The sequence below is a fragment of the Elgaria multicarinata genome, chromosome 11 (assembly GCF_023053635.1).
Source record: "Elgaria multicarinata webbii isolate HBS135686 ecotype San Diego chromosome 11, rElgMul1.1.pri, whole genome shotgun sequence".
Lineage (NCBI taxonomy): Eukaryota > Metazoa > Chordata > Lepidosauria > Squamata > Anguidae > Elgaria > Elgaria multicarinata.
The window spans coordinates 25,257,055-25,275,084 of NC_086181.1; the positions used below are offsets into that span (position 1 = coordinate 25,257,055).

General features: G+C 42.7%; 1 protein-coding gene across 1 annotated transcript; it reads right to left on the reverse strand.

Annotated features, from left to right (window-relative positions):
- Positions 1–979: 979 nt before the first annotated feature.
- LOC134405553 (vomeronasal type-2 receptor 26-like) lies at positions 980–11,302 on the reverse strand. The gene is made up of 4 exons (XM_063136797.1): positions 11,088–11,302; positions 10,480–10,771; positions 3,244–3,370; positions 980–1,878 (listed from the first exon to the last, which is right to left on the reverse strand). The coding sequence occupies exons 1-4, from the start codon at positions 11,300–11,302 to the stop codon at positions 980–982; spliced, it is 1,533 nt and encodes a 510-aa protein (XP_062992867.1).
- Positions 11,303–18,030: the final 6,728 nt, after the last annotated feature.

Below are 18,030 nucleotides of genomic sequence, written 5' to 3' on the forward strand. Positions count from 1 at the left end.
AAAGCTCATACACAGTGAGGCCTCCCCAAATGAAGAATCAGCTTGAGCACTCCAGCTACCTCCTTAGCCAGGAATGCTTAGCAAATTTGCCCAATAGGGGGAGGTGTAACATGAGAGTAACATTGAAACCAATTGGTAGGACTGTGCAATGCCTCAGGGCTGATACCAAAATCTGGAGTGTTATTGGATTGTGCCAAGGCACTCCAAAGCAGATCAGATCAGGTTCAAACTGCTTCATGGTGATTCAGCCCAATTTCGGGGCAGTGGTGAGCTGCTACCCCCAACCACCATGGGGCTAACTGGGAGTCCATTGGACTCCCCACTCACCCTCCCAAACTCTACCTCTCCCCCTCCCCACTTGTCCCAAGAACTTGATTAGGGCCACCATTTTAAAGAGATTTATTGATTTTAAGAAGTTTGGTTGAAAAAGAACTGAACTTCTAATCTACACAAATACCTCTACTTTATTGTTATACTTAGGGCTCATCTACACCAAGCAGGATGTTCCACTATGAAAGTGGTATAAAGCAGTATATAAAAGACAGGAGCCACACAGCCAGTTTAAAGCAGTACTGAAGTGCACTGACAACTAATGGAGCCCATTGACACATACCATATATCAATTTTATACTGTTTTCATAGTACAATATTCTTCTTGGTGTAGATGAGCCCTAAGTATAACAAGTAAAGGAGAGGTATTTGTGTCCTGCTTGTGGGCTGCTGGTCAACAGCTGCTTGGCCCCTGTGTGGACAGGATGCCAGAGTAGATGGACCCTTGGTCTGATCCAGCGGGGCTCCTCTTATGTTCTTCTACATGTGGTTTCCCTCAATAAATATGAAATTGGTTTGATTTTTCAAATGAAGATTTCAAAAGAGGCAGGTTAGTTGAGTTTTCAGTAAGATATATATAAGTTACAGGTTGAGAAGAAATGTTGCAAAATATGTCTAGAATAAAATGCATAACAAAGAACATAGTCATTTAAATTCTTCTTATTAGTTGGTTCCTGTTGTTCAGCTTTGGTCTCAAAACAAGAATGAAACATTTGGGAGAAAAGATGCAACCGAGGAGTCCAGAGCTGGAGGCTAAGATAGAGAAGATCTCCACAGCAACTATGTATTTTCCCTTGGAGCTCAGATAACCTGGAACAAAGGATAACCAAACACCACAAAATACTATCATGCTGAATGTGATATATTTGGCTTCATTGAAACTATCCGGCAGCTTCCTGGCAAGGAAAGCTACCATGAAACACAGAATTGAAAGGAAGCCCATATAGCCCAGGGCAGAGTAAAACATAGTCACAGATCCTTCATTACACTCCAAAACAATTTCTCCAGTCACTGAGTGCATGTCGACATCTGGGTATGGGGGAGATGTTGACAACCATACAATACAAATGCCTACTTGGAGAAGGGAGCAGAAAAGAACAATGGAATTGGCCAGTGTTTTCCCCAACCATTTCCTCATCTTGGATCCTGGTTTGGTGGCCATGAAAGCCAGAACCACTGTAATGGTTTTTGCCAGCACACAAGAAACAGCCACTGAGAAAATTATGCCAAAAGCAGTCTGTCGGAGTAGACATGTCACTTTGTGAGGGCGGCCAATAAACAGCAACGTGCAAAGGAAACAGAGCAGGAGGGAGATGAGGAGAATATAGGTAAGATCCCGGTTGTTGGCTTTAACAATGGGAGTGTTGTGGTGCTTCATAAATGTTCCCAACACCAATAAAGTGGTGATACAAAAGAAAAGAGTGACACTGGCTAAACCCATCCCCAAATGTTCTTGATATGACAAGAAGCTTATGTCCTTGGGGATACAGAAATCCCGAGTGTTGCTTGGATAGTCTTCATCTGAGCATTTCTTGCAATCATCCACATCTGAAAAAGAATGCATGTGGTTTCATATCTGAACATGCATAAACACAACATGCTGTAACTGTTCCTTTCAGAAATAAAGTTTTGAAGAAATTCTCCTGGGTGCATTGCCTTAGTTGTGAGATGGCGGAGGAATGCGTTTGAAATGTCCTCCCTTTCATTGTACAATCATCCCTCTGGTGGACCACAATCTCCCTATCTGCCCACACTTCAAGTCACTCACAGCAGAAGGGATCATGACTTCACCTCCCATGGGGTATTTGCAGATCAGGAAGCATGAACTGCCAGGGAGGCTGGAGAGTGCTGGAGCAACATGTAACAGAAAGAAAACACACACAACACCTTGCAAACTCCAACAGGTAAGCTCAAAAACACCACCAAAAGACATTCTAAAGTGTCCTGAGAATGGAGACATGAAAACAGAACCATTAATCCTTGAAGGGGAATACAACTGGGAGATTTCTCAAAAGCACTATTTGAAGGAGTAAAGCAAGACCCCATCTATACGACAACAGGATTGCTCCTTATTAAATAAAAACCCATTTTTTTGTTTATTCGAATCAAGGTAAAGAGTGTCACACTGCAGCCGCAACTGTGATTTATTTCCTGATTTTTTTATAGTGCAGTTATAAATGCGCACATGTGCATATACAATCCTATGATGCTACGGTGGATAGATGATGTAAGCTATAAATTTTATATGCAGAGCTCTGCAGATTCATATAACATACAAACTGGGAGTGGGGTGGAAGGAACGAGGCAGCAGAGGTGGATGCCAGTTCCCCCCTCTTTGTTTTAATAAGCTTTCTCTGTGTAGCTCTGCAGAATGAGAGAATTCAAACTAAATATAGCATGAAGGAACGAGGCAGCTGATAGGTGAGAAATTGGGAAATAGGCCAATCATGTTGTCCTACCCTCAAAGCTCCGCCCACATGTCAAAATGTGAGTTAACTCCCCCAAACACACATAACCATAATGCGGTGCAAACTCAAATGTGATCCAAAAGTCACGGTAAATAGCAAATGTGAAAATGCACATTATCACATTTTAAACCCAGAGCTATGGCGAATGGACGGCTGTGCCTTTTGTCCTGAAATGCAAATATGCGCATTTAGGTCAAGGTAAACAAGCCATAGGGACAAGCCCCAAGTTTAGAATAACAGGGGACAAATTATCCTCTCTCTCTCTCTCTCTCTCTCTCTCTCTCTCTCTCTCTCTCTCTCACACACACACACACACACACACACACACACACACACACACCAGCAACTTCCTCTCAGTCATTATTTACATATTCTGTATCCATGTTCCTCTGGATTACAAGCATTCTGGTTTTTTAAAAAAACATCTGAACAGTATATTTCTTACCCTCTTGGTCTGAAAACTTCCCATCTGGACATGGGATGCAATCATAGCAGCAAAATGGCTCTCCCTCTTTCACTTTTTTGCTAGAACCAGGATGACAACTCTCACTACATACAGAAAAAGGTTGTGCCTAATCCATAAATGAAAAAGGAGAATTACAATCTTCAAAAGAATGATCTTGGAATCCTAATGTTCCAGGGCCTTTCCACATTTTCCCCCTATAATGTGTGAACAGGCATAGTAGAGAGCACTTGATGTAGGACAGGCTATTGCTAATTTTCTTTCTTATAGAGAGCCATTGTGGCCCCATGTTAACAGTGAGACAGTTGAATCACATAACACTACAAGACTTCACACTGTCTGAGATTTAACTATGATAAATTCGACAGCAACTTCAGAATGTGGTATTGTTTCTATTCTTCTTTAGAAAACGATTGTATGTGGGATTGGATTATTCAAAATAGAGCAATACTGTATTCCTCTCTTACTTTGCATGGTATGATAGGGCTGAGGATTAGGTAGGCAAATAATAAACGAGTGCTTTGAAAAAGCTCATTTACTCCAATGCAGAAATTATTTTGTTGCTGTATTGTTTTCACAGCCAACTTATACTCCTGGATACCAATGCCAAAGATGAAGGAGGGATTCCATGGCTTGAGCCAGTAGACACCATGTTCTGGAGTTGCTGTCCAATGATTTGAGGTCACTCACCTAAGATAATCTGGGTTGAAAAGATAATTGTATTTGAGTTTCAACAATTTTATTATTTTCTACAGAGAGCAAAGCACAGGGAAGAGGCAGAGTAGGAGGGAAAAAACATTACAAAACATCACATACTTGACGAGTAATATAATACACTACACTTTAGTTAGCCCAGTGTTATGTACAAACCACAGATCATATATAGAATCCATAAACAAATGGATCATTATTTTGCAACGTTTGTATATACTCTATCAAAGGCTTCCAGTCTAGTATAAATGAAGTTGTCGATTTTTCTCTCACTAATGCTGTAAGTTTCGCCATCTCTGCCAACTCCAAAACCTTGAGCAGCCATTCCTCCATTGATGGTATTTGTGTCTTTTTCCAGTATTGCACGTATAGTAGTCTGGCAGCTGTTGTGGTATACAGAAACAACAGACGTCCTTTTTTCTTTAAATTGATCATCCATAAGTCCCAACAAAAATGCTTCTGGTTTCATTTGTATATTTATCTTTTAAAAAATTTGCATTGGTAAGTGAATCTGAGTCTTGAAAGATTTTGCTTTTTTATATGACCACCACATATGGTAAAAGGTTCCTTCTTGTTATTCACATTTCCAACAGTCTCCCAGACAAACTCTGTACATTTTTGCTAATTTTGAAGAAGACATATACCATCTATACAGCTTCTTATAAAAATTCTCCTTAAGTCTGGTACTTAACGTATATTTTAAACCTTTTACCCGAATATGTTTTCATAGTTCCATTGGTACCTTATACCCAAAGTTTTGATCCCATTTTATCATACTTTCGTTTATTTGTTCATTCTCTGTCTCAAGCTTTAACAATAGCTTATAATTATATTGACCTTATTTACTATGTATGACTGCTTTTATGTCTGTCAAAATTCACCTAAGATAATCTGAGTTGAAAAGACAACTGTATTAACTTTCTTCATTAATTTATATGACCTCATTGATCATCGTTCAATCTCAGACAGCATTAGAACAATTCTTGTGAACTTCATAATTACACTTTGATTTACACTAGCACTATTAAGCTTGTATGTGACTATATTATAATTTCTGCAGTCTTTTGTCGTGTCTTGAGATTTCTGTTGAAGGTTTTGTGTTGAGGGTTTCTGGTGAGGGTTTCCCTCCCCTTGTCTTACTTAGGGTCTTGCTAGATCTACCAGATAATCTGGTGAGGAGTCAGGGTGAGGCCGTGCTGCAACTAGCGCGTGCCGTTGCCCCTAGCTAGACGTAAACACACGACAGGGTAAGGGAAAGCCCCGTTGTGTGCTCCAGTTTTCAGCTTAAAGTGCCATGTGTGCAGGAGCACACCAATGGAAAAGGTAAGTTATTTTTTTTAAAAAAAATAAAGGGTTCCCCGCTCCCCCTGATTTCCCCCCCACAATGTCTGATGCCCTCCCTGCCCACTCGCTCTCCGGTCCTCCCCCCGTCTGCAGTGCCCATCCCCGTCCACCATGCCCTGTCCCCGCTCGCCCGTCCTCCCCCTGTCTGCCATGCCTGTCCCCATCCACCATGCCTGTCCCTGTCCCTGTTCTTCTTTCCCCCGTCCACCATTCCTGTCCCCACTTGCCAGTCCTCCCCCCATCCGACATGCCTGTCCCCTTCCGTCATGCCTGTCCCCCATCTCCGTTCTTCTTCCCCCCTGTCCATAATGCCTGTCCCTGCTCGCCCATCCTCACCCCATCTGCCATGCCTGTCCCCATCCGCCATGCCTGTCCCCTGTCCCCACTTGCGATGCCCTGTGCCCCATCCCTGCTCGCCATGCCCATCCCCCATCCCCGCTCGCCATGCCCTGTCCCTGTATGCCATGCCTGTCCCCGTTCTTCTTCCCCCATCTCTCCCGCCCCCCCGTGATTCCCCCCCCGGCCTGATGGGCACAGCACTCCTATGGAATGCTGAGCCCAGTGCGTGTCTTCTCCCAGCTACTCGCGAGAAAAGCGAGCAGCCGGGAAAAGCCACGGACCCTGCTAGACCTTCCGCAGCAATGGCGTCAGCCCGGGGCTGCAGAAAAGCCGGGCCATAACCGCATCCGCTTATCCCGGGTCAAGGGAGGACTTAGCCCGGATGCACAGCTGGATGCACAGCTGAGAGACCGAGCCTCACACCGCAACGGCCTTAGTTTCACCTTCCTCCCATAGGGCCTTTTCAGTTCAGGAATTGCAGGCATCCTGCGAGACTATAGAGCAATGGAGAGATGTGTAACAGAAAAAAAAAATACAGACAGTATCCTTCAGGTGCTCAACCCTGAAGAATAACTAGAGCTGATCCAAAATTTCTCAGAATATATGTTTCTCAGAAAAGTTCTGAGATATTTCTTTTCTTAAACTCTCAAAATAAAAGGACATTTTGCAGAATTTTCTCCAAAAATTTATTTAATAATAATAGTAGTAATAATAATAATAATAATAATAATAATAATAATAATAATAATAATGGCTGCATTGCCTTCCCCATCCCCTGCCATGCCCTGGAACGATGCTAGATATATGGGGCATTGTGGAAGATGCATAATGGCGGCCAGGCTGCCAACACAGTTTATGCTGTTACCACTTCCTGTGGCAGTGCAAAAACAACAACAACACCCCACATAATAACCGTAGCAACAACCCCCAAAGCCCTTAGGTTGTTCTACCACCCTTCCTGACGCCTAGCTATGAGAAATTGTTGGAGAATTTCTCCTCCCCCTGGAGAAATTTGGTGAAATTGCCTACAAATAGGGTGGAGAATTTTCAGAGGCCACTTGCGCACCACTCTACTCCTTCTTCAATTTCATGCTTGGAAACTAGAGCAGTTAATTATTGGCTCAAGATTTCTTTTACTCTGCATTAACCATACTACCTAAACTGTGTCTTTTAGAGAAAATGAAAATACGTTATCTATTCATCTTAATCCAATCAAACTCATCCTACATTGTTGCATAGGGAATCAGAGGTAATTTAAAACTAAATGTCTTCAGAAATTGCTGTAAATTCCTGCAGAGAGCTTTGACTGTTAGACAGTATAAATAGTGTAAAAAAGAAAGAAAGAACATCCTACTTGGTTAAACCAATGGTGCCATGTTATGGCATCTTCATTGATGCTGAATATTTGGCTTGGGATGCTCTGCAGAAACACACGTCCAACCTGTATGCAATTAAAGGAGTTGTTTGAGGAAACAATCCAGTTGATTACATCAAATCCAGCAATGAATTTCCCATTCTGGTCAAAGGAAACCTCATCTCCTACATTGTTGTTAAATGACACACCTTTCAGAAAGTGATGAAGCTAGATTGAAAAGGCAAAGGCAAAGGTTTCAAAAATACTGCTGTTAGGAGGGAAAGTATGTTAGGCATAGGTTTTTTTGAGTGGCAGAAAATTGTCTTGCTCTTACATAAATATAACAGGATGGGATACTTGGGCAATATTTATTTATTATTATTATTTATTTATTTAAAGCATTTTTATAGCGCCGCCTCACCATTTCTGGCATCGAGGCGCTTTACAATAACATATAAACAATTCCATTAAAACCCTCAACCCACATTAAAACAATTCCATTAAAACCCTCACCCATAGCTAAACCAAAGGTTATCTCTGGGTCGTCTAGGGGTCAAACATGTTCATCTAGGTGACACACTGGGGATCCAGTGCTCAGGTAGGGGTGAACCCTGAATGATCCCAGGATGAGCCTTAGGTCTATCTTTGGCCTTGATTAATCAGGAAAAATTCAACAGTGTTGACAGTTCATATTGAAACTTCAAAGACAACATAGAGGAAAGCAAGACGGCTGTCTTCCTGGTTTTGACATGTGCAAAGAAAGGAAGATGGAACATATTAGGAAAAGGTGTTGGGTGGACAATTTCCTACACAGATCATAACTTCTCATAATGCCCAATGTGTGATTCATTGCCCCATGAAAATATTTAGCCTATTACCTCCAACCACAATGGTTGATTCTGGAGCTTCGATCTCCCTCCATGTACCATCTCTCTGTTTTTGAGTCTAGATGAGGATAAGGCATTTAGAGCATAGGCCAAGGCATAGACGGCATTGTAGATGCTGTAGCTGTGTCCTGTCATGCTCATTTCAAAAAATGGTGCTGGGAGATTTTCCAGCTTCTCCTCTCCAGTGCAAATATCCCCGTTCCCCACATTGCCCAGAATTGTATTTGGGAACACACAACCAAAGGCCTGTTTCCAGAAGTCCTTGATAAAACCATCTCCTTTTGTGCTGAAAGGGTTTCTGTTTTCAAGAAAAGACTTGAATCCTGGTGGGTCATTGGAGTGAAGTGTGAAAGCTAGAGCACCATGTAATAGTCCTGCGTCCCAATCCCTTTGATACAAAAATGAAACAAGCTCCATCTGGGCTGTGATTATCAACACTTTGCCTTTTGGTTTATTTACCACTTCCGCTAGTCCTGATAGATATGGAAACCATCTCACAAACACAATGGAATAAGAGTCTCCGTACACTACCAGTACATTTGCATTGCTACCCATGATTTGATCATATATTTTTATACCCTGCTGTAGCATCTCCTGAAATTTATCATCAAAACTGTATTTGGGGATTCTTTCTATGAAGGCAAAACAGACACCATTCTGGGAAAACTCTGAAAACACACTTTGCACAAATCTTTCTCCATTGTCATCATTCATAATAAGCACCCCAATCCACATCCACCTAAAATGAAGAAGTAAAGAGAGAATCCCCTTGTATTGAAGGGCTTCCTGGGGGACCATCTGGTAGAATGGAAGTCCTGGAGTTTTATGGTTCATTATTGGAGAGGCGCCATATATGAGCTAAAAAGAGATGGGTGAGGAAAGACATAATGTGTTTGTAGTAATTCTTACAGAAATCATGTAAAATAAGTGAATGTTATTGTTCCCCTGCTACAGTTCCAGAGGAGGCACTAAGAGGGCACCTAAATGGGTTGATCTCTAAGGGAAGAACTTCAAGGGAAGGAGGAAGATCCATTGCAGTTTTAATCTGCTCTGACTCCCATGTCATTCCACATACTGCTTTTGCCATGTGGGAACAGTTTGTCTTACCAGACTATATTGCTCTAATCTTTTCTTCCTCTCTCCAACCTTCACGCACAAAGAAGCAATGTCTCATACACAAAACCTGTAAGGGATTTTTCTCCCCTAGTCATATTTTTAAAAGACTATAAGTTGAAAAGGACGTTCTATTAGTGATCTATAATTGGAGGTTGAAAGCACCATTGGTATTTATTGCATATTGGAATGTGCATTTATTCATTATTATTATTTTATTAAATAAGGAAAAAAACACACAACAACTTTCAGTTTGATATGTTGCATTAAGCACTTTCCAAGTTCACCGAAGATCTAGAAATGCCAGGAAATTACTGCTGTTTTGATCCAAGCCCTTGACAGATACAATCTGCATAATGTGTGGTATCTTATGCAGTGCTTACTGCCAGCTTCACCACTGACTTGAAGCTGAATGACTCTCAGTGTTGGACTAAAGTCCGAGATTTGTCCTTTGCTGGAATAGACACTCTGGGCTCATCTGTACGAAGCAGGATATTCCACTATGAAAGCAGAATGAACATAGTATATAAAAGGCAGGAGCCACGCTACTGCTTTATAGCTGTATTGAAGTGCACTGCACGATCTACACTACTGCTTTATAATGGTACTGAAGTTCACTGTCAATTGTTGGGGCCCATGACACATCTACAACAAGAAGGATATCACACTGTGAAAGTGGTATGAAAGTGGTATATGGTGTGTGTCATGGGCCCCAACAGTTTGCAGTGCACTTCAATACTGCTATAAAGCAGTAGTGTGGCTCCTGCATTGTATATACTGCTTTCATACTTCTTTCATAGTGGAATATCTTGCTTGGTGTAGATGAGCCAATAGTTAAAATATGCACTGTGCAAAGAAATACTTCCTTTTATCTCTCATAAATTTCCCACAAATAATCTTCATTTAATGATTCCAGGTTCTGGTATTATTAGAGAGGGAGAAAAGTGTCTCACTATCCACACACTCTCTGCATAATTTTATACACCTCTATCATATCTCCCCTTACTTGTTTTCTCTCTAAGCTAAACAGTTGTCCCAGGCATTGTAACCTTTCCTAATAGTGGAGCTGGTGTAGCACCTTGCTCGTTTTAGTTGCCCTTTTCTGCATCATTTCAATGTCTACAACATCCTCTTTTTTCTTTTTCTTTTTTTCTTTTTTTACTTTAAATGTGGCAACAGGAACTCTATGCAGTATTCCAAGGGTGGTCACTGAATAGATTTGGACAAGGGCACTCTGATATTGGCTGTTTTGCTTCTGAGTCATTTGTTAATCTTGTCTAACTTGGAATTTGCCCCTTACACAGCAGCCACACACTCACTTGATACTTTCATCAATCTGTCCACCAAAAACCCTGTCTACCAAAACAAAGATTGAGAAATGTAGCATGTTGGATTTTTGAATCAGCCTTAAAAATCCCATATTGTGCACACGCGTGACCGCATGCGCACAAACACACACAGGAGTCCTACCTGTGGAATCTTATAGATATCCAAGATAGTTGCCACATGAATGGAAACTTGGGAGTCCAATCCCCCTATTACAGCTATGAGGCTATGTTGGATGTTACATATGTAGTTGGGGATCAATCTCTCAAGTGCTGATATAAGTAGCATTGTGGCATGATAGGTCTTCCTTGCATTGTCATAGCTGTCATAGATGTGGAAGCCCAAGGTGAGATTGGGTAAGATCTGTGAGTTCTCATTGATTTCCTTCACTGCAAATTCGAGGGCCAGGATGTGCTGGTAAGCCTTAGACACAACACTAGAAAGACAAATGTCAGTAGTATATTTCACACTTGTTAGAATTATTGCCACCATGTTCCATGTCATTTTCATAATTCTATAGTATGTATATATTATAATCTTTCACTCTTTTGTAGAATAAAACAGGCTTAAAATTAAATGTATCCCACTTGGCCCTTTTTCTCTCTCGCTTGCAGAGAAGAGATTCTTCTATTTTTCAGCATTCCCTTAATTGTACTAATGAGCCACTTTTTTTTTAAGGCTGCAGCTCTAGGTCTGGCCATTCCCATGACAGAAATGCATGGAAATAAAAACAAACAAAAAGTAGTCCTTACATAAAGTCTTCATGCAATGCTGGAGGGGGGTCTTCAGTGAAGTCGATTGGACTGGAGATGAAGCCACCATGAGAAACGATGCCACCAATGATGAGGTCTCCTGGTTGTTGATAGGTGTGCAGTGGATGGTGTGGATTATAGACACTGCATTTCACAATGTGAACTGTGCTTAACTGGGATTGAAACAGTACCACCAGCAAGATCTCTGAAACCATCATCCTCAGTAAAATGATATTATTAAGTCTAATCAAAGATCTTGTTGGTTTCCTGTACTACTCTGTTACTGCAGTCACCATTCTTAAAAAACCCTTGATTTCAGTAGCATTGTCTCCTGAACTTGGATCGTAGCTAGACCTAACGTTTTTCCCAGGATCATCCCGGGTTCATCCCTGCCTGAGTGCTGGATGCCCTGTGTGGCACTTAGATTAACTGGTTTGAACCCTGGACAATCCTGGGATAAACCTTAGGTCTAGCTACGGCTGTGAATATCCAAAATGCAAACATGAGATCTATGCCTGTTACAACTCCCTCTCCCAAGCAGTAAATAGAACTCTCTCTCTTTCTATACACACACACACACACGCCTTCTGTCTCCACTATTAGTTTTTCCACCAGGATTTTGAGTAGCAAAAGAATTAATTGCTATCTAATTATTGAAGTTGGGGGTTCCCAATGGAACTGTTAAAGAAAACTTGTTTGCCACATTTTAAGAAAGTTTTTTTTTGTTTTTGTTTTGTTCCACTCAGTTAGATACGAAGAGTAAGTAGGACTTGGAATCATCCACAGCAAGAAAGGGGCACCAGAAATAACAGGTGAAAACTGCCCAGAGAGCTTCAGCTATGGGGCGGTATATAAATATAATAAATAATGATATAAGAATAGATTTACAAGTGTACCCACTAACAAAAAGTTGGGGGAGTGAGTGTTGGGGCTCATCAACACCAAGCAGGATATTCCACTATGAAAGCGGTATATAAAAGGCAGGAGCAACACTAAGCAGCATATAGCAGCATGAAAGCAGTATATAGTATGTCTCAATGGGCCCCAACAGTTGTCAGTGCACTTCAGTACCACTATAAAGCAGTAGTGTAATATACCTTTTATATACTGCTTTCTATAGTGCAAAGGAAGAATTGAGTCCCTAGCTGGTGCTAGAAGAAACTAATTCATTTTTTTAATAATGCATTTGTGTCCCATAGACCTTCCTCTCCAATTTGCTTTCATATAATTGACATGATGTACATTTTATAACAATTGCTGATAATTGTTCATCCTTAAAAAAATGTTTTATGTATGACTGCTTTCTGGATGTTGGTGAGGATGTATTTTGGTAGGCCCAGTTTCTGAAGGTTTGAGAGAGAGAGAGAGAGAGAGAGAGAGAGAGAGAGAGAGAGAGAGAGTGAGAGAGATATTAGGGGTGTGCACAGACCCCTCAATCCGCTTCGTGGCCTGATCCTCTTCGCGCCGCTCCGCCCGTCTCCCACTCTGCTCTGCGGAGCGAGATCTGGCTTCACCGCCGTCACTATATAGATGGCGGCGGCACAAGAGAAACCACCCACCCACCCCGCCCCTTACCTTCCTCCGTCGCGGGATTCAATTGAGGCCCCGGTTGAAGCCGGAAGAGGCCTCGGCCTTCACTTCTGGCTTCAACCGGGGCCTCAATTGAAGCCCATGATGGAGGAAGGTAAGCGTCCCTCCTCCCTGCTCCCTTACCTGGTGCCGCCGCCGCCGCTGCATGGATGGCGGCACCGGCGGCGCCAAGTAGGCCCGCCCCTGGCCCGGCCCCCGCCCCCTTACCTTCCTCCATCGCGTGCTTCAATTGAGGCCCTGGTTGTAGCTGGAAGAGGCCTCGGCCTTCACTTCCGGCTTCAACCGGGGCCTCAATTGAAGCCCGTGATGGAGAAAGGTAAGCGTCCCTCCTCCCTGCTCACTTACCTGGTGCCACCGCCGCCGCATGGATGGCGGCACTGGCAGCGCCAGATTAGTCCCCCTCCCCCCCCACTTACCTTCAGGCGAAGATCCAGATTGAGGCGACCCTCTTTGCCTTGATCCGCAGCCCCCCTGACTCTCTTCGCCTCTGCCTTTTCCGGAGGCGAATTAGGCTGCCTCGCTCCTGCTTCTCTGAACCGAAGAGAAGCGGAGCACATCCCTAATATATATATATATATATATATATATATATATATATATATATATATATGATGTTATGCTAGTGACTGATGTGATTAATGGAATAATTGTAACTTTTTCCTGTTGACAAAGTTCTTTAACTTCAATAGCCAGTGGGGTGTATTTTTCTCTCCCTTTTCTGCAACATTTTTGTCATTAGGTATTGCAAGGTCAATGAGGTAAGTGTGTTTTTCTTGGTTGTTTTTGACTGTTATGTCTGGTTGAAATTGAAACAAGCTAGGAAATTGGAACAAGAGAGGGTCATAGGCCTTTGTTAGACCAGGCTGATACCCGGGATCGCCCCTGTGCATCCAGATGATGCAAAGGGGATCCCAGATTCAGGGAGGGATCAAGCCTCCCTGGCCCCAGGATATAGTGGACCACTTTGGGCCCGATATTTTCCGCAGTCTCGACTGCGGAGCACGTGGCCTGTTTTTGCAGCTTGTCCCTGGCTATGCGTGATTACTCATGCATAGCCGGGAGCCGTGCATGGGACACAACAGTCTGCAGTAGCATTATGCCCATTCGGGGCAGGGTGGGGGGAGCAGAGGAAATGATTGAAAAACAACAACAAACCCTTGCCTGGGCTCACGAGCATTTGTGCGCATCTGGCCCTTTAAGAACAAAAAATGGCAGGCGCAACCGCTCTCTTCATGAGCTCATTGATCCTGACCTATAGACTAGCCTGACAGTCTATAGCCTGCATCGCTGGCTCTACCCTCCTCCTTTGTGCTTTTTAAGGTAGGTCTAGCAAAGGCCATAGTGAAACAACTGCAGGCACTCTTGGAGGACACTGATTATCTAGACCCATTTCAATCATGGATTCAACCTGGTTATGGGACTGAATCAGGACTTTTAATGTAAGAGGGAACAGGGGAAGTGCAACCCTATTAATATTGCTTTATCTCTTTTTGCCTTTTGATACCATCAACCATAGTATCCTCCTCAATCAACTCCATGGGATGGGCACTAGAGGAACAGTCATTCCAGTCCTACCTTCAGGGTGAATTTGAGAGAGTAACATTGAGAGAGTAATCATTCTTTGGCTGCTTGGCAATTAAGCTGTGAGGTTCAACAGGGCACCCTTATGTCCTCAATGTTGTTTAACATTTATATGAAGCCTTGGGATGATCATTAGGGGATTTGGAGCAAATATCCACTCCCCCCATTTGGCTCCATGATTGCAGTTGCTGACTTCCCCATTCATCCATTCTGAATAGTAAGATGTCTTGGAGTGGCAGAAGTAGCCACTAGTTAATGGGGCTGGGAATTGAAAAGGGAATTTCAGCAGGTGTCATTTGTATATATGAAGAACCTGGTGAATAGAGTGTCCTGCCCTCTTTTAAATCTGGTCACTCCAGTATAGCTCCTGCAGCTTTAACTGTAGTGATGAAGAGGGAAATTCACCAGGTTCTCCATATTTACAAATGACACCTGCTAAAATTCCCCTTTCTATGCAACTGTTAAAGATACAGGAGCCCTGTCCTCCTTTTCATATGGTCACCCTACTTCACCTGCATACCAGTTGGCAGAGATGGTGCAAGGGTGCTTGGCCAAGTCTGGTTTACCATGTGTGTGCTTGACCCTTTTCCCTTTATAGCTCATGGCATCAAATAAGGAGGGAATTGATGACTGGCTACTGGAGGTTGTGAATGCCTCCCTGAGAGAGGGAGTGGTGCCGGCCTCTTTAAAGGAGGAGGTAATCAGACCCCTCCTGAAAAAGCCTAACCTTGACCTGGAGGAAGTTAACAATTATAGGCTGGTGGCTAACATCCCCTTCCTGGACAAGGAACTTAAATGGGTGGTTGCAGGACAACTCCACAAATTATTAAATGAAATAGATTATCTAGATCCATTTTTGTCAGGCTTCAGGCTTGGTTTTGAAATGGAAACTGCCTTGATCACCCAGTGGGAAGACCTTTTCCAGAAGAGGGACAGGGGGAATGTGACACTATTGATTCTCTTGGTCCTCTCAGAGGCTTTTCATAGCCTCTGAAAGGTTATCCATGGTATCCTTCTGGATAGGTTGTCTGGGTTGGGAGTTGGAGGCACTGTGTTGCAGTGGTTCTGCTCCTACTGTGATGGTCAATTCCAGAAGGTTGTGTTGGGGGATTATAGCTCAGTGCTATGGCACCTAGGCCATGGGGTTTCATGGGGCTCATTTTTATCAGCTATACTGTTCAACATCTACCTTAAGCTACTGGGAGAGGTTATCTGGAGATGTAGGCTGAGGTGCCATCAATATGCCGATGACACCCAGCTCTACCTTTCCTTTTCATCAAACCCAGGTGAGGAAGTGGCTGTTCTGAATCACTGCCTGGGCAAGGTAATGGACTGGATGAGGGCCAACAAACCAAGCTCAATCCAGACAAGACAGAGGTACTGTTAGTGGGTGGTTCATCTGTCCTCCTCAGTGATGTTCAACCTGTTCTGTACAGGATTGGCTTTATAGCTTGGGGTGTTCTTTAATGCAGAACTGTCACTTCAGGCGCAGGTGAACTCAGTGGCAAAGAGCACCTTTTATTATCTTAGGCTGATATTCCAACTGCACCCTTAACTGGATAGAGTTAACCTAGCTACAGTTACAGAGGTTATCCATTCTCTGATAACCTCTAGTCTGGATTACTGCAATGTGTATACATGGGGCTGCCTTTGAAAACTGTCCGGAAACTTCAACTGGTACAAAATAGAGCTGCACATTTTTTAAAAGGGCCTGGCCAATGAGACCACATCATACCAGTCCTTTTCCAGCTTAATTGCTTGCCAGTCTAGGTCCGGGCCTGATTCAAAGTGCTGGTATTAACATTCAGAGCCCTAAATGGCTTGGTGCCAGGTTATCTGAAGGAACACCTCCTCCCATATGTACCTGCCCAGACCCTAAGATCATCCTCACTGGTTCTTCTCTGTGAGCCTCTGCCAGAGGAAGTGAGTCATGTGGCTACCAGGAGGAGGGCCTTCTCTACTGTGGAATGAGCTCCCTAGAGAGGTTTTCTTGGCACTTATGTTATACTCTATTTGGTGCTAGATGAACACCTTTTTATTTCCCCAGGATTTTAACAGTTTATCATCTTAGGTTTTTTTAAAAATAAAAATCACTATTTTAAATCTGTATTCTCTGCATTGCTGCTCAGTTTTATCCTGGTTGTGCTTTTACATTGTACTGTTGTACTGTGTTTTTATACTGCTGTTTATTTTATACTTTGAATTGTCTTCATGGTTTTAATTTTTGTGAACCGCCCAGAGAGCTTCAGCTATTGGGTGGTATAGAAAAGCAATAAATAAATAAATAATACCAAAGAGCTTTGCGTAAGAGGTTTTCTCTAATTGGGGCCATTAGTTCTCTTGACAATTGTGTGTGTGCATGTGTGTACACAAGCAATGTGTGTTGTCACCCTACCAGGTCTTGTTCATGCAAATGTGTCTTTGGAGCAGGGAAGAAGTATTTTTGGCAGCTTCGTGCCATGTGAAACCAAGCTCTTATTCCCAGGAGATAATATGAGAAGGTTCAGGCAACATTAGCACTTGGTTGACATGCTTACATATACAGTTTGACATGTTTACATAAATATATTTGCAAGGATTGCTCTAAACTTTGTTACCAACAGCTGACACTGGAGCTCTTCACCTTTGAAAGTGAGGGCAGCTCTTACTTAGATTGACTTTCCTTTGGAAGGAGAGTTCACTGGAGACTTACATATTTCTCTATTATTATTTTTTCATTTACAGTTATACAAGGTGGAGCCACAGAGACGAACACTCCTATAAAGAGTAGTTCCACTAAATAACATTGGATTCCCCCAAAGACTCCTTTCAAGTGATCCAAGTTACTCTTCCCTTTCAACTTCACAAAAAAATTGCACTTCCTTTGTACCAGGGTGAGGAAGGTGAGTGGAGGTGGAATGAATCCCCCCATACACACACACAGTCGATCATGGTCTGGATGATATTGGAGGGCATGACTCCTAACATCAGGGTTGTGTCTATGCTACTGATGAAATCCCATCTTTTGCTGAGTTCTAGCCAGTGATGAACTCAGTGATGAATTTCGGGGAAGTGGTGAGCTGCTACCCCCAACCACCATGAGGCTAACTGGGAGTCCATTGGACTCCCCACTCACCCCCCCCCCAAACTCTACCTATCCCCCTCCCCACTTGTCTCAAGAACTTGATTAGGGCCACCATTTTAAAGAGATTTATTGATTTTAAGAAGTTTGGTTGAAAAAGAACCAAGCTTCTAATCTACACAAATACCTCTACTTTACTTGTTATACTTAGGGCTCATCTACACCAAGCAGGATGTTCCACTATGAAAGTGGTATAAAGCAGTATATAAAAGACAGGAGCCACACAGCCAGTTTAAAGCAGTACTGAAGTGCACTGACAACTACTGGAGCCCATTAACACATACCATATACCAATTTCATACTGTTTTCATAGTACAATATTCTTCTTGGTGTAGATGAGCCCTAAGTATAACAAGTAAAGGAGAAGTATTTGTGTCCTGCTTGTGGGCTGCTGGTCAACAGCTGCTTGGCCCCTGTGTGGACAGGATGCCAGAGTAGATGGACCCTTGGTCTGATCCAGCGGGGCTCCTCTTATGTTCTTCTACATGTGGTTTCCCTCAATCAGTATGAAATTGGTTTGATTTTTCAAATGAAGGTTTCCAAATAGGCAGGTTAGTTGAATTTTCAGTATTATATATATAAGTTACAGGTTGAGAAGAAATGTTGCAAAAATATCTCTAGAATAAAATGCATAACAAAGAACATAGTCAT

Bases quoted from the DNA above. Each gene is read 5' to 3' on its own strand.
- LOC134405553 (XM_063136797.1), bottom strand. From the start codon at position 11,302: ATGGTTTCAGAGATCTTGCTGGTGGTACTGTTTCAATCCCAGTTAAGC. The intron at 3,371-10,479 runs GTAGGACTCCTG...TTTATGGATTAG, and splicing joins ATATCTATAAGATTCCACAG to GCACAACCTTTTTCTGTATG. The intron at 1,879-3,243 runs GTAAGAAATATA...ATTCTTTTTCAG, and splicing joins GAAGTTTTCAGACCAAGAGG to ATGTGGATGATTGCAAGAAA.